The following is a 15,143-nucleotide window of genomic DNA, read 5'->3' on the forward strand; positions in this document are numbered from 1 at the left end:
CCTCCCAGAGACGCGTTAAGGGGGTGTCATTTGTGACACTGCACCTTTGAAATGTATCTGGCAGATAAGCAAAGCTCAATGTGTTTAGAGCATCTTCCCGCCTGTGTTACCCTCGGGGTTTCGCTGCGTGCAGTTTGCTGTCGCTGCTCCGTTCTGTGAAATGTTCTGTATCGAACGTGTCTGATCCTCATCAGATTCGCTTCCCTGCCTGGCTCAGCTCGCTGCGGCTTGTTTTGATAATATAGAGCCTGGTCGTGGGTTCCTGCTCTCAAAATCGGAATAAAAGGGACTGCAGACAACGATGGAGATAGGGCTGGAGATCTCACACCTCCTGTGCTCGCACGTGCTCCGTCCCTTCCTGCGACATCGGTGAGAGGTTTCTGTGCTCGTATGTGTAGTTAAAAATGTTCCGTATCTGAGTGCCCCGCCGTGCAGCAGCCGCCAAGGCGAGGGAGCGGGGAGCAAGGACAGCAGGAAAGCAGAAGCGGCACCGAGCAGGTGGCTTTTGTCACCGTGTGAATGGTGGCAGCGCCTGCACATTGGGGACGGTTGAAGCTGAAACTCAGCAGGAGCCTTGTTGGGGTCCCTGAGTGCAAATCCCCGGGTGGTCCCCACCACTGACACACCCGTCCTTTAAAAATCTCTTAACTAAAAAGGTCACCCAGCACATCTCTTCCCCAAAATCCAGTGTGACCGCAGCCACACAGAGCCCCAGAGGGACCTTAGGGACGAGTTGCACAGCGACCTGGGTTAAAACCACATCTATACATTCTATCTGTTGGTCCTGGGTGGGACCCCTGTGCATCACCCACACACTTCTTGTTCTCTGTTCCATTGAGCTCCTGTTCCCCTGGCTGTGTCAGGATGCTCGCAGTGATGTTTGGGGCAGAAAGGACGGTGTTTGGGGCAGAAAGGACGGTGTTTGGGGCAGAAAGGACGGTGTTTGGGGCAGAAAGGATGTGCTCAGCAGGAGCCGATGTTACCGGTGATGGAACGAGGCTCTTGCTGTTACCCCAAGGCTGTTGCTCTGCTGGTAGTTTCTGTGCTGTGTGGGCTCCGAAAGGCTTGGCTCCCGTAGCGTTGGAAAGACACAAGGTTCCCAAATGCGTATGCTTTTGAGCTCATCTCGGTGTGTGTGGAGGAAGGAGGTAAATGATAATTAAAAGCAGACTCACCTGCTTTCCCTGGCTTTGCTGCTCTCCCGCCTGGCCGGACCTGTTGGGGTCATCAATTTGTAGGGTCTGTGCCATCCAACCACCACAGCCCAGCAGATGTGGGCTGATCCGAACCAGACCAGTCCCAGTCAGCCCAGTTCTGGTGCCCATCGCACCGGCCGCAGGGAACGGAGCATCTGCTGGTGGGGGCCGGGGGTGGTGTTTATTGATACGGAGGGAGAAACAAGTAACCCCCCAATGTCTGCAGCGCGAAGGGGTGGATCTGATTCACCATACAGTGGATTAATTCCCTTTGAGGGTGGTCTGGGCTCCGTGTGGAAGCTGGTGTGTGGTTACAGCTGGGGCAGCAATGCTGGGGTGCGGGTTGAGATGCTGGGGTCAGTCCCCAAAGGACCCGTCTGCCTTGGTCGTAATGTAACGTGTTCAGGATCACTCCTGCGTGGGCAGAGGCTCTTTCCATGGAACTGGGTGGTAAGAGGCAGACCTGACCCCCGATCCCACCTCCCCGGAGCCCTGGGGACACAGGACGAGACAGGGAAGGCTCAGAAACCTTGTATTACAAAAATAAAAGAGCGCACGGCGCGATGTCCCGCGGGAGCTGCCGCGCCAGGCTCCAGCGCAGAACGTACCACTCAAAGGCAAGTGTAAAAAAGACAGAAACTGTTAAACAGTCGCAGGGCAACATCCTTAAGGCTGAACGATCCCAGCTGAACTGAGCTGATGTAAACCAAGGACCCTCCTTCCCCACAGCCCCAGCAAGGCAGGATTGGGGTGGTAGGCGCTGGGAGCTCTGCTGTGACTCATAGGCCAGGTTAAGCCCCCAGATCATCTCCTTTTCCATGGTGGCAGCCCAAAAATGTATGAAAAGGGCTGAGGTTCCAGGTCTGGTCTCATCAGAGCCTGCGGAGAGAGGCCTTCAGGTGTGGGGGCTGTCCTGATGGCCTGTAGTACCCCCCTAAGCATCCTCCAAACTGGCCTGGGCTCCCCCTCTTCCTTTACCCCCCGCTTGGGTCCCCTTTGCTTTACATCAGCTCAGTCAGCGCCCAGCTCAGCACCGCTCCGTGCCGTCCCCGCCGGGTCTGGGGAAGGTGGGCTGGCCCCGCTCACGCCGTCTTGGTCCCGCTCTCCACCTCCTTGTGCACCCACAGCTCCTTGTGCTGCTTGCGCCCGAAGCCCTCGTCGTAGTTGCCTTTACTCTTGAAGAGCTGCTGGAAGTGGGGCTTGCAGTAGAATTCCCCGTGGAGCGCCGCGTAGCTGCCCAGGCTGGGGAGGGAGGGCAGGGTTAGGCGGGCGCAGGGACCTGGCTGTGGGTTGGGGGGAGCGTGTGGGGCTTGGGGAGACCAGGAGATGGGGGAAGGAGGAAGGGACATGCAGGAGAGGACCCCTAGAAAGGGCTGATTGCTCCCTGCAGCCAGCTCAGGATGGCAGGGGCTGCTGCGAGCAGCACTAAGGTCTGTGAAGGGGGTTTCCCGCGGGGCAGCTCGGCCTTGGCTCTGGCTCAGCTCCACGTTACCGTGGGGAAAAACCCTCTTGAAATCATAGAATGAAACACAGAACAGTTTGGGTCGAAGGGACCTCCCCAGCTGCTCAGTGCCCCCCCTGCCATGACAGGGACATCTTCACCAGCTCAGGGTGCTCAGAGCCCCGTCCAGCCTGGCCTGGGATGTCTCCAGGGATGGTTCATCCACCACCTCTCTGGGTACCTGGGCCAGGCTCTCACCACCCTCAGGGCAACAATTCCTTCACCATCTCCAGCCTGAATCCCCCTCCTTTAGATTAGAACCATCACCCCTTGTTTTACCATAACAGGCCCTCTTCTTCCACCCCAGGTGGGATCGAGCTCTGACTTGGAACCAGGTGGGCAGATAAGCCCCTTGTTTTCTGTGGCGGGTGTGTGGGTGCTGTTTGGAAGGGTCTCCCCCAGCCAGGCCCGGCAGGGTGGTGGTGACACCATCCATGTCACCAGCAGCAGCCGGCTCACCTGAGCTTGGTGTGGCAGTGCTTGCAGCAGAAGCAGGCGTTGTGGAAGACGAATTTATCCGCCACCAGCCGCTCCATGGGGTAGACGGGTTTCTGGCAGGCGGTGCACATCTCCTTCACTTGTGCCTTCAGGCTGAAGGACTGGGCGAGGGGAGAGCAAAGGGATAGGTGACATGGAAGGGGTTTGGCTCCCACCCTCTTCCCCAACATCCCTAGGGCCGTTTGCTTGGCGTGGGGCAGCCCCGTCTCCCCTCTCCCTCCCTGCACCACCCCACCGATGCTGGGCCGTGGACTTTCCATCCTTTCTCCCTTGCTATGAATCAGTAGGATGCGGTAAAATTACAAATACCTTGGAGCGCTGCACCGTGCTGCCTCCTGAGTTGTTCTTTGCCTCCTAAGGAGGGAAGGAGAAGGAGAAAAACCAAAATGAGAGCCTGGCCTGAGAAACCCGGCGCTGAGTTGTGCTGAAGGAGGAGCGGCAGAGGATTTATAGAGGCAGCTGAGTCGCAGGGCCCCGGGGCACATGAGCAGCTCTGAACCCGCTTGCTCAGAGGCCGTGACCTCTGTCAGGTCCTCGTGTGCGGTTGTGTCTTCCAAAGAGAGGAAGAAATCATTCACATCTGGCGTTGTGCAGCCGGCGGGGGCAGATGCTGCTCAGACCCTGCAGCTGCGGGAGGAGCCGTGGGGCAGAGGGATCCAAACACGGAGGTGTCTGTACGTCTGTCCCCAAGGTCTCGGTGCAGAGCGCTCCCATCTGCAGCTGCAACAACTCATCTCCTCCCAAACTGCCTCCCCGTGTCCCCCAGTCCTGTGCCCTCCCCAAGCCGGACCCCGCTGGGTCCCAGTTTTAGCTGATGAAAATGCCCCCTTCTTCTTCCAAACAGTCAGGATCACAGGGTTAAATGCACTTTTAGCAACGTGGACCAGCCAGGACTGCTTTACAGTTTGTCCCCAAAGGCTGGGTCAATGTCACCCCGGAACATCATCACCCGCTGCCTCCGCATCCCCCCGTGCTGCTGCTCCAGCTCCAGCTCCGCTTGCCCAGCCCTGCCCATCTCTCTGCCCCCGGGCTGATGCTCCATCCCCATTCTTCCTCCTTCCCCATCTTTTCTCCTTGGTATTTTTGGGAGCAGTTTGTCTGAGGGCCGCACAGGAAACTCTCACTTCGCCGAGCTGCCTCCTCAGACGTTTCCCAGCTGCTCTCGCTGACCGGGGTCAGGGACGTGAGTTTTCCTCTCACTCCCACAAGGCTGGAAGATGAAGCCAAAGTCAACAGAGGGACACGGGCGGCGCGGAGACTCAGGCCGTGTAAAACCAGTTGCGTCCCGGGGGTTAATAAAACAACCGCAGGTGATCCCCTGGGGCTGGCATTTAATTTAGTGTTTCCAGGCTCAGCTGACCGGGGCGAAGGAAAAGCTGCCTGGTTGGAGCTGGAACGCATCCGTTCCCAAGGCTGCAGGCAAAACCCGCCGCTCGTCACTTCTCAGCAGCCTCCTGGCTCCCATCAGACACACTATCTATTCCATATCTGATATATCCTCCCTCGGGGAAGGGCCGTATCCTGTCCCAGCAGGAGATGTTCTTGAGCCTTTATGTTTTTCCATCTCCAGTCCTGAGGAGCTCGCATGCTCTCGATTGTGATTGCAGAAAGCCATGGAAACACAAACAAACAGACGGCGACGGAGCCGGGAGAGGGTGAGCGGCCCCGTACGGAGCAGAGCCCCGGCGCTGGCCTTACCGTGTGCTCAGCAAACAGCACCTTCTGCTGGAACCTTCCTGCCCCTAGTTTTGGTGTTTGAGTAGCAGTGACTGCGCCTTGGATCACCCCAACGTGTCAGGTCCGCAATGCAGCCGCTGCACACAACCCTCCGTCCCCCCGAAACAAGACCCGCGTGGAAATTCTCATACGTACATGGGTTGGGGGTGGGCTGGCGGGTCCCGTGGCCTGGAACATGCTTCCTTCCCTTCCTCCGTCTGTTTAATCCTGAGCTTGAAGTTTGTGGGCTGGTGTTCCCTGGGGAGGTGTTGAAGACAGACCTCTTGCAACACCTGGAAAGGAAATGTCGACAGGGCCGGTTTCATCATCCCGAACCCGCAGCTCTGCAGGAGCTCAAAGCTGCTTCTGTGGGGTCCGCGCGGCCTCTTTGGTCTGGGGGTTTCTGGAGGGATCCCAGAGATAGAGGCGCACCAGGCCGGCCTGGGATGCTGCTGGGGTTTGGGAAGCTGGTGGTGACCTGGCACGGTGGGGTGAGGTGCTGGGGTGGGAGGGCGCTGCTGGAAACCCGAGCAGAAGGGGATGCGCTGGTTCTGCTCCAAACCCACACGTGGAAGGCAATTGCCGGGCAATCATAGGATAGTTGGGGTTGGAAGGGACCTTCAAAGGTCACCTAGTCCAACCCCCTTGCAATAACCAAACTGTCAGCAGCAAGACTGCGTGTCCCAGCCAGAGCCACTGTAACCACCGAAGCACTGGCGTTGCTGGAGCAAGGACTGCCATTTTAGTCTCGTTTTAGCCCAGAAAAGCCTTGCTGAACAGGGCGGATCGCAGCAGAGCGGGCGATGGGGATTTTGTCTTCTCTGGGGAGCCGGCGTTGCCTTTAGGCTGAGACCAGTAAGCTCTGGCCTCTGATGTGTTTAACGGGTCACAGACCAGCTTGAGCACAGCAGAGGAAAATGGAAAACACACCAGCACTGCAAATAACCCTTTTGGTAAAAAAACAGCTGAAAAAAGCACCGGCAGCTCCTCCGGGGTTTTTCCCCATTGCACCTTGTCTTCAAAACACCCATAAAAGGTCAGGCTTGACGAGCCCTGGTTTGCATGTGCAGGATGGAGATGTGGGGCTGAGCAGGTGATGCTGAGGGAGGCGCAGAGCGGGGAGCAGGAGGGTGAAGGGTTTGCAGGGATGGGGAGCTGCTGGGGGCTGGCAAACCAGCACCCCCTGGCTTCGGTCTGGCGCCGCTTTCCTCTTGTCCTCATCATGTCACCCCAAAAACTTCCCTGCTGCCCAAGGGGAGACCTGGGAAAGCCCCAGGGCAGGAGATGCACCAGGTAAGGGGCTCGGGACAGGGATGTCCCCGCAATGCCCGGTCTCACGGTGACATTTGCAAACGTGCCCTGGGTTTTGGGGGTTCTTAAAAGTCCCAGCACCCAGGAGCTGACACCAGGCTTGTGTTGTGCCCAGCAAAGCACCCGAAATCGGCAGCTGCTTTCGCATCCTGAGCAGAGGTGGGTGAGCTGGGGTTCCCCTCGCAGCCAGGGGGGCCTGGACAGCCCTCGTCGCAAACGTTTTGCAGCCTCGTCTGAGAATACGGCTCCGATTTTACCCAAATCATTTCCCGTCCCCGCTGCGGTTTGGTTGTTATTTCCTGCTCGCCGAGCGGGCGGTGGCAGCTGCAGAGCCGGGCGAGGAGCAGCCCCGGGGCTGCATGACCCGAGCCCATGGCTCCTCTTTGCCCCCCGTTCCCGGGGACGGAACCTTCCCCGTCACGTCCCCGGGGTCTGTACGGTGCCCACACGCAGGGGGAACCTGCAAAGCCCAGGAAAGCTGGTGCCCGACCCCATGCGGATGCACAACCCTCCCCCTTTTCACCTGCCTGTCACCTGCCCCCCTGCCTTTGCCACAACCATTTCTGCACCCCTGGTTTCCATTCCTCTTCCCTCGCAGCTCATCTTCCTCCCCTGCCCCAGCCACCTGCTTCCCCTGGTCTCTCCATCATCTTCTACATGAGCACACACTCCCTGGCCCCTTCCACCTCCTATTTGTCCTTTTGCTTCTCTCATCCCCAAACCCTGTTCCCTTTAGTCCCATCCCACTTATCCCACCCCGTGGCTTGATGTTCTCCATCCAGCCCCATCCTCCAGCTGCCCTTCCTCTTCTCCTCCTCCTCCTCCATCCCTCTGTGCACGTACCCCGCTCCCTGCCTTCGTTGGGGACGCGAGGTCTCCTCGGTGTAGCTGTGCGAGTACAAGTTGCAAAACGTCCTTCCTGCCGAAGGACAGGAGGCGACAGGAGAAATCTCGAAGGGGAAGGGTGTGCTGGGGCGATAAGAGAAACAGAACAAGCGAGAAACCACAGGAGGGTTTCTAGGAGGCTCCCAGCTGCTGTCGCTGCTCTTCCAAGGGGGTGTTCGTCTGCACAGGGCGGGATGCGAGCCCAGGGCCTCCAGGAGCTGAGGAACCCCGGTGGCAATAAGATTTGCTTAAGCACACGCCACCGCATTGATGTTACGAAGCCTTTACACTGGCCAGGGCAAACCTGCGTTGCGTGGGGGGTCTCACTGATCTCCTGGGAGCACAGAGGACCTACGTGACACAGCGGGAAAGCCAAGTCTCCGCGCTGGAGGCTGGGACCGTGACTGCTAGACCTGGCTTTTCCAAACCTCTGTTCCCTAAGGAACGCGGGTACGCAGCTCAGGGGGAGCAGGAACAGGGATTGTCCTCTCCTGGTCACTCAGGCAGCGATTTCAGGGCTCTGACTCAGGACAAGGTGAGAACCCCTTTGCCTCTATGGCCCCTGTTCATCATCATCCTCCTGGGACCATCTGATGGCTGGTGAGGAAAACAAACCCAACACCTTCCCTCCAAGTGATCAGTGCTTGTTCCAGCTCCCCAGGGAGATGGAGCAGCTTCTGATGGCAGCAGCGGTGGCCGCAGGATGGCGGGGAGGGAGGTGGATCCCAGTGTGCTCCAGAGAGGCGGCACCGGAGCCGGATGCCCTTGCTGCCCGAGCCGTCAGCCCGGACCATCACCAGTTCCAGGGGCTTTCTTGGGTGATCTCAGCATGTTGGTGTTCGACCCAGGAGCTGGCCTGGCATCTGTGGGGCCGTGTGAGAGCGGATGGAGAGGAGCCGCGGCTCTTTTAGCGCTGAGCAGGGGGCAGTGTGGGGTGAGGAGGGCAACGTTTGTCACAGAAGCTGCTGGGTCACAGAGCTTCTCCCCAGCAGCCTCTCCCGTCCCCTCTCATCTTCCTGGGGACAGACACAGGGACAGAAAATCATTGAGGGTGGCCCCTCAAGGAAATTCCCCACTCCTGCCTCCCAAGCCTCGCGTCTCCCGCAGCGGGGTGGGAGCCTTTCCCGACCCACGGCTGCTCCCGCGGGCCCCAGCCCGGCGCTGGCCCCTCCGAAAGCCGGAGGGTTTCCGGCTCAGGAAAGCAGCCGAGTGCGGAGGGCGAGAGGCCCCTTTCTGCCATCTGGTTCCCATTAGTGGCCCTGTGAAGTGGATCTTTACCGCTGGGATCACTGCGCCCTTGCAAGAGGCTTTCCTGAAGGCAAAGAGCGGTGCGGGGGATCCGGGCCCCTTCCTCCTCCATGCCGGGGGGACATGGAGTGTCCCCAGTATGGGGGATCCAGGCCCCTTTCTCCTCCATCCCAGGGGGACGTGGAGCATCCCCAGCAGCACGGTGAGGGCACAGGCAGGGGCTCAGCCCCCGGGGAAGCTGCCCATCCTCTTCCCCAGGAAATCATGGGCTGATTGCCGTGGGGAGCAATGTCCCCAAGGTCGTGCACAGGGGACAGGCACGGACCCTCCGGCCTCTGGCAGCAGGACAGTATGGGAGGAGGTGGACGGGAGCTGGAGGAGCCTGGGAAGCCCCCCTGGCCCCTGTTTCTGCAGCCACCCCACTCCATGACACAAAACATGGTGCAGACCCAGTGTCAAACGGGCCAGCACCAGAATTCGGCACAGGGTGGGGGGCACAGCATCCCCAGCGCTGCTTCAGCCTCTCAGGTATGGACAGAAACAGTGAGACACGGTTGTGGTGGGAGGATGGAGTGAGCCCAGTGGCCATGGCTCCAGCTTTAAGTCATGGAAGACCTTAAATCAGCTTCAGATCTTGGCTCCTTGGGTGGCTTTGAGCCAACCACTTGACCTCACCAGTGTGTGGGGGCCAGGGCAGGTTCTCGCTGGCCCGACGCAGGGTGAGGAGCGGCCAGGCCGGTTCTGCGGGCACCACGGCCCTGTTCATCACATTTCCGACCTTCCACCCTTCCACTAATCCGCTTTCCGTCCACGTCCCGCGCCCGGGCTGCCTCTTGAAAAGCTGCCAGTGGGCAGGAAATGTGCGGCCGAAACGCCGAGGGCGGCGGACAAGGAAGAGCTGTGGGGAGAACAGAGCTGCCTTTGTCGGGCAACAATGGGGGACCCACACGAGCAAGGAGGGAGCCCCGGGGAAGCCCCTGCCCACCCGTTTTGCTGTCCCACCTTCGGCCCTGGTGGGGAGGTGAAAGGACGCTAAACAAGGGGGACCCAGCTTGTCCCCAACTCCTGCTTCTCTGTGACAGGACAGGGAGGTGCTACTGGGATTCCTCCCTTTTCCAGAAACAAAGCACTGGGGCTGTGGCCACGTTGAACGGCATCCATTAAAAATGGAGGTTCTGGTCTGATGAGGAGCTCAGGTAGAGCGGAGGAGCCCAGCAGAAGGGAGGATGAGAAGAGCCTTTTCCTGCAGAGACAAACCCTTCCAGCCATGGCAGGTGACGGAGCAAGCGGCGACGGCCAGGAACTGCAGGTTGGGGGGTTCAGGTTGGATGTGAGGCCAAACTGCTTCCCTGGGAGAAAGGTTTGGGAGCTCTGCAGCACAGTGCTGATTGCACCAGGTTCACATTCCACTCAGACAAGCACAACGGGCAAATGGCGGTTCATGCTGCTTCTCTCACTTTTTGTCCATAATCTCTTCCATAAAACACGCTCCACCTGGATCCCCCACCTTCCGCTTTCCTCCATGAACGTACAGCCATTTACTGTTGTGCTGGCGTTACGTTCCCGGTTCTTCTCCCACCATATTTGCCTCTCGGATTCCTAAAGAGCGGCCACATTCCTTATTAGTCCCTTTGTTTAGCAGGAGAAGCCAGTTCCTTTTGGTGAGTTCTGGGAAGGTGGGTTCTCTGCTCCCACTGCCAGCGCTGCAGGCAGGTGGGCTGGGCTGGGGGCTCCACGCTGCAGGAGACCCCAGAGCTTTGTGTCTGGTACAAACGCTTCTCTGGCCGCCCTGGAAACATCTGGCCTGATGTGCTCTTCCTCCATCACAAATCCTGGGTGCTCTTTCTTCCTCAGTGCCCTCATTCGCTGGGGTCCCTCCAGCCCACGGCAGCTTCATGTTCAGTCCCCACATCTCATCTCAGGGAAGGATCCAAGGGTCCTCCTTCCATTCGGCTGCCTCTTCCTTCTCCTCTTTCCTGTCTCCACCTAAAATAATCATTGCCCTGGGCCACGGTGCCGAGTGCTTTCCTCACATCCAGATCCACCAGACCCTGTTGTTTTGGAACCCAGTTGTCACATCCGAGGAAGATACCGAACCGATTTGACGTAGCGCGTGTTAAGACCACCCTGTGTTTTATTCTGCTTCCCAGCGCCGTGTCCTTGGTGACTCTTCCCAAACCTATTCTAGGAACTCACCTTTTATTGTATTCCAATTCATGGACCTGTAATTGCTTTTGATTTCCACTTTCCCCAAACATGAAGCGTAACAGCAAGTTCTGGAGAGGCACATCAGGGTTCCCGAGGCTCCTTGTGTCTGAAAACGCTGGAGCTGGCCATATGGAGGAGGTGAAGGGCACACCAGAGGGGCGAGATCTACGTCTGAAGTGTGCTTAATATTGATTGCAATAATCCCTTCACCCAGACTGAACGTTTTCCAGCCCAGAGCTCTTTGCGAGCTGCTAGGTGAGCTCTGCAACACCCCCGGATGGCAGATAAAGAATGACTTAACCGGAAAGTGAATGACAAAACACCTCTGGGGAACGTGCGGCTGCCTGAGGGGACAACAGCCCCGCAGGAGCTGGGCGTGGGAAATGGAAGCAGAGCTCCACGGCCAGGGGGACCCAAGGGGTGGCTGTGGGCTCACAGCACCGACTCGCAGAGGAAACCAGAAGAGGAACTCCCTTCCCTCATGAGGAGCCTCGTGGGATTTTTGTTGACTAAAAAAGGTCAGAAACCTATTTTTGAGCTGTGTGAAAGAGAAGATGCGTCCAGACGCTTTACAAAGCCCAAGAGGCTGGTTCTTCTTAACTGGGGAACTGCTTCTTGCAGGGCTCCCATTTGACAAGGACGTTAACACTGGGGCTGGTTTGGACTACGCTTGATCATTTGGCCTGCAGTTATTTAGTAAATGACGTTAATAATTCTGCAGATGTGCTGCTCCTGGCCTTAAATACAGGACAGCTCAGCTGGGGCACCAGATGTGTTCCCTGCAAGAGCCCCGCACGATGTCTTTGGTGGACAAAGCCCGGTTTCCAAGGCATGATCCAGGCTGATGAATTAGCACGTGCTTTCAAAACTGATGCCTACCCCGTGAACAGAAATCATTGGAAAATGGGTCCAAAATGTGACCTATAAGGTAGTTTAGCTGGTCTCGAGTGATCCAAGGGGATCAAGACAGATCAGACTGGCTCAAAACACGGTAGTTACAGCACTGGATGGGGACTCGGGAGACCTGGATTAATTCCCAACTCTGCTGCTGATTTTTGGGTGACGGTGGGCAAATCATTTCGTTTCATTTCGTTCCCTTTTCGCCCCCCAATGGAAACAGAGCTGCTCTCATTGTGAAGCCCCGGGCGATCCCTGGCTGGGCGAGGGTTGTGTCAGAGCTCAGGGTGTTTGTGTCCGTATTAAATCTCACAGTCGTGCAACAGCCTCCCCAGGGAAGCGCTGAAAGACCTGGCGCTGGAAGGGTTCAAAGCCGGGCTGGCGGCGGCGGGAGGCGCACCATGGAGAATTAGCGGGCATTAACCAGGGGGGATCGGGGAGTCGGGATCTAGCAGGTTTTCCTCCATCTCTGCTCTTTCCAGCCAGCTCAATCAAGTGGCTCTGGCCAGCCCCCCCTCCGGCGCGTACTGCAGCACACAACAAAGGGGGAATTACGGCCCAGGCGGGGAGCGGGAGCCCCAAAACGCTGCAGCGGATCCGGGGAACACAGGCCTGCGCTCGCTCTTGCTCCCACGAGATGCTGGGGACAAGCCCTGAGCCCCCCCAGCTCAACGGGGTAGGGGGTGCTCGCTCCCCCCTCCTCAGCATCGCTCCCGCAGTTCAGACGCGGCTCCTTGCCCCCACCCGACCCCGGCGAGGCCGAGAACAGACCCCCCTTGTCCTTCCCCCCACCCTAAATGTGCGACCGCCTCGGCCGAGCCTCCTCCCAAAGCAACAAAGTTCCCGGTGCATCTGGGTGGGACGGGGGGGGATTAAAGGGGTCTGAACCCCCATCGGCTGGGGGGCTCCTGGGCAGCGGGGCTGCTTCCCAGGGCTCTCCCTGCCTTTGCATCCCTCCCTCCTCTCCATCCCTTTCTCCCTGGGCGCTTCCCTCTCCCTCCCCACCGCTCGGTCCCCATCGCTCCCTGCGGGGGGACAAACCCCATCGCCCCCCACATCTCGGGGACCATCATTGTCTCCCGCCGAGCCGCTTCGCCGCCTCTCAGCCCCGTTGTTCTCCACCGGCCGAGACTCACCATATGCTCCCCACCGGAGGGGCTCTGCGCAGCGGGGTGGGTCTGTCCGGCCGTGGGTCCGTCCGGCCGTGGGTCCGTCCGGCCGTCCCCGCCGCTGGGGCGTCGTCGCTCCCGTGTCCCCGCGGCAGAGGCCGGGGCTGTGGGAGTGGGGAGCGGTTTCCTGCGAGCTCCCACGGCCGCTCGCAAGCCCTTTTATCGCCGCGCTGCCGCGGTGATTGGCTCTCGGCGCCGCCGTCTTCCAGCCGCTCGCTCCTTTGTGTGGAGCCAACCTCTAACCCCAAACCTCCCCCAGCCCCTCTCGTCCCGGCTCCCCTTTCCCCACACACCCCCAGACCCCCCAGCACCCCCGACCCGGCCGCCAACCCCAAGAACTTGCCTCTGTTTTCCTCCCCGCTGGCAACGTGCTTGTAATTAACCTCCCGGTGTTAATTAGCTTTTGCTCAGCCTCTCCCCACCCCACTCCTTGCCGTGTTCTGTGTGTGTGCCAGTGAGACCCTGGACACAGCCCCGGGGCTCTCATGGCACTGACCCACTCGTGTGAGGTTTCCCGCGCACATCCCGGAGGATTCGTCCCTCCAGGGTCTGCAGAAGTCAAATTCCTCCCCAGCCTCCGCAAACTGTTTGCAAAGGATCAGCAGCAGGAAATGGGGATCCCGATGCCCCCGGCTCCTCACCCTCCCAGAGGACAAAACTGAGCTGTGACGGCTTCAGAAATGCAGGTTTTCCTCTGCGGGAAGCTGAGCTGCATGTGGGAGCGGTGCTGTGGAGGGTGCTCTGGAGGGTGCTCGGTAGATCTGCCAGGGCATTACGGGGAGAGCAAAATTAAGGCAATTAAGGCAGTTACCCCGTGTCACCCTTGGGGTTTGGGACCAAGCATCTGAAATTTGGAGGGCTAGGGTTTCCCCAGAAATGCAGCAAAACGTTAGGAATAAATAGGTTCAATATTAATAGTTAAAACCTGAAGGGAACTCGGAGGTGCCTTGAGACCAGCCGGGGTGCCCTGAGACCAGCCGGGGTGCCTTGAGACCAGCCGGGGTGGCCCCACATTGGCAGAAAGGCAGAGGGGCCCTGTGGCTCTGAGATCTTTACCTGTAACCCATCCAATGGGGCATAAACGAAGGCAAAATATGCGACGGAGTGGTGGGAGAAGCTTTAATAATAGTGATACAGGAATAAATATTATTGTCTGGGCTCCTCCAGGCAGCGTGGTGCTACCAGAAGGAGCCAAGCACCGCTGGAGATGGGCCTAATCCTGAGCCCAGCGGCACGGGCAGGTGAGCTGTGTGTGCAGAGTTTGTACAAAAAATGCGATTAAGGAATTTATGGCAGTGTTTACCGGGCAAGGAGACAGCGGTGATGTGATTTATCGCCTCTGTCACTCCGCATTGCCCAAGTAGCATCTGTGATGAAAAGGCTCGCTGCCACCGAGAGTAAATAAAAGAGGAATTTGGCGCTGTTGCCGAGCAGATCCGGGCCCAGCGATGGGGACGCTCGCATGTGTCACACACAGGGCTGCAAAAGCCGGTGTCCATCTGGGCTCGGGGGAGAGCAGAAGAGCATCCGAGGCATCGCCAGCAGGGCAGGTGTGCGGGGAACCTGCAGCGAACAGCCCCGCTGAGAGCTCAGCACCTGCCTGCTGCCCTGGGCACAAACGCACAAGCAAGTCCCCTCTTCGGGCTCGGTCTGTGTCCCTGGGCCACGGCGTCGCCCCACGGGGACGGGGTCTGGAGGAGGAGAGGGCTGGGAGCTCAGTACCGAGGGGGCTTGGGGTGGGTGCAGAGCTGGGGCTGGAGCCCCGTCCCATGGGAGTCCCCTGGCAGCAGAGTCCTCCCTGCCGCCGTCCCCACCCCGCGCGTGCACAGGCATGGTGTGCACACACGTGTGTGTACGTGGGCGTGTGCACACGGACTTGCACATACATGCACGTGCATACATGCATGCACACCCACATGCATACGTACATGCACACACCCCCACATTCATATATTCACACACACATGCACACCCACATGCATGCATACATGCACACATGCACACATGCATGCACACACAAAAGCATGTGTGCACTATAGTGCTCATGCACACTCAGATGTGTGCACGCACATGCGCACGCATTCATTTACACCAACATACACACGCGTGCATACATACATACCCACACGTGCACACACAAAAGCCCGCGTACGCTGGTGTGCCCGTGCACTCCCACACGTGCTCGCACGGGCCGGGCGCGATGCCGGGGCTGGTGCAGTGCTTGAGGTCTGCACGCCCTGGGGTGCTCGGGGTGGGCCCCGGGGCGATGGTGCTGGGGCTCAGCTCCTTTTCCCGTTGCTATAGCGACGCGAAGGGCCCCGGCAGCCCGCCCGCTGCGGAGGAGATGCGGGGGGACGGGGCCTGGGGGCACCGCAGCCCTCGCCCCCCATGCACCGCCCCGCTGCCGGCTCCCGAGGCCGAGGGCAGGAGCCGGGGTGCCCCGGGGGGCACGGGGGGCGCAGAGGGGAGCAGGGGCGGCCCGGGGCTGCCCCGAGGGCTCCGGCACCCCCGGCC

General features: G+C 59.2%; 1 protein-coding gene and 1 long non-coding RNA gene across 2 annotated transcripts; both read right to left on the reverse strand.

The window, feature by feature from the left end:
- Positions 1 to 1,711: 1,711 nt before the first annotated feature.
- Positions 1,712 to 12,806, reverse strand: LIMD2 (LIM domain containing 2). The gene is made up of 5 exons (XM_065856327.2): positions 12,597 to 12,806; positions 5,068 to 5,204; positions 3,505 to 3,549; positions 3,157 to 3,296; positions 1,712 to 2,438 (listed from the first exon to the last, which is right to left on the reverse strand). The coding sequence occupies exons 2-5, from the start codon at positions 5,107 to 5,109 to the stop codon at positions 2,279 to 2,281; spliced, it is 387 nt and encodes a 128-aa protein (XP_065712399.1). The 5' UTR covers positions 5,110 to 5,204; positions 12,597 to 12,806; the 3' UTR covers positions 1,712 to 2,278.
- A 928-nt stretch (positions 12,807 to 13,734) lies between these two features.
- On the reverse strand, positions 13,735 to 15,076 carry LOC139829622 (uncharacterized). Its single transcript, XR_011742198.1, has 2 exons — positions 14,752 to 15,076; positions 13,735 to 14,192 (listed from the first exon to the last, which is right to left on the reverse strand). It is a non-coding gene; the product is annotated as an uncharacterized lncRNA (long non-coding RNA).
- Between the last annotated feature and the right edge of the window lie 67 nt (positions 15,077 to 15,143).

The sequence above is a fragment of the Patagioenas fasciata genome, chromosome 22 (assembly GCF_037038585.1).
Source record: "Patagioenas fasciata isolate bPatFas1 chromosome 22, bPatFas1.hap1, whole genome shotgun sequence".
Classification (NCBI taxonomy): Eukaryota; Metazoa; Chordata; class Aves; order Columbiformes; family Columbidae; genus Patagioenas; species Patagioenas fasciata.

Bases quoted from the DNA above. Each gene is read 5' to 3' on its own strand.
- LIMD2 (XM_065856327.2), bottom strand. From the start codon at position 5,109: ATGTTCCAGGCCACGGGACCCGCCAGCCCACCCCCAACCCAT. The intron at 3,550-5,067 runs GTACGTATGAGA...TTCCCTCCTTAG, and splicing joins CCAGCCCACCCCCAACCCAT to GAGGCAAAGAACAACTCAGG. The intron at 3,297-3,504 runs GTATTTGTAATT...CCCCTCGCCCAG, and splicing joins GCACGGTGCAGCGCTCCAAG to TCCTTCAGCCTGAAGGCACA.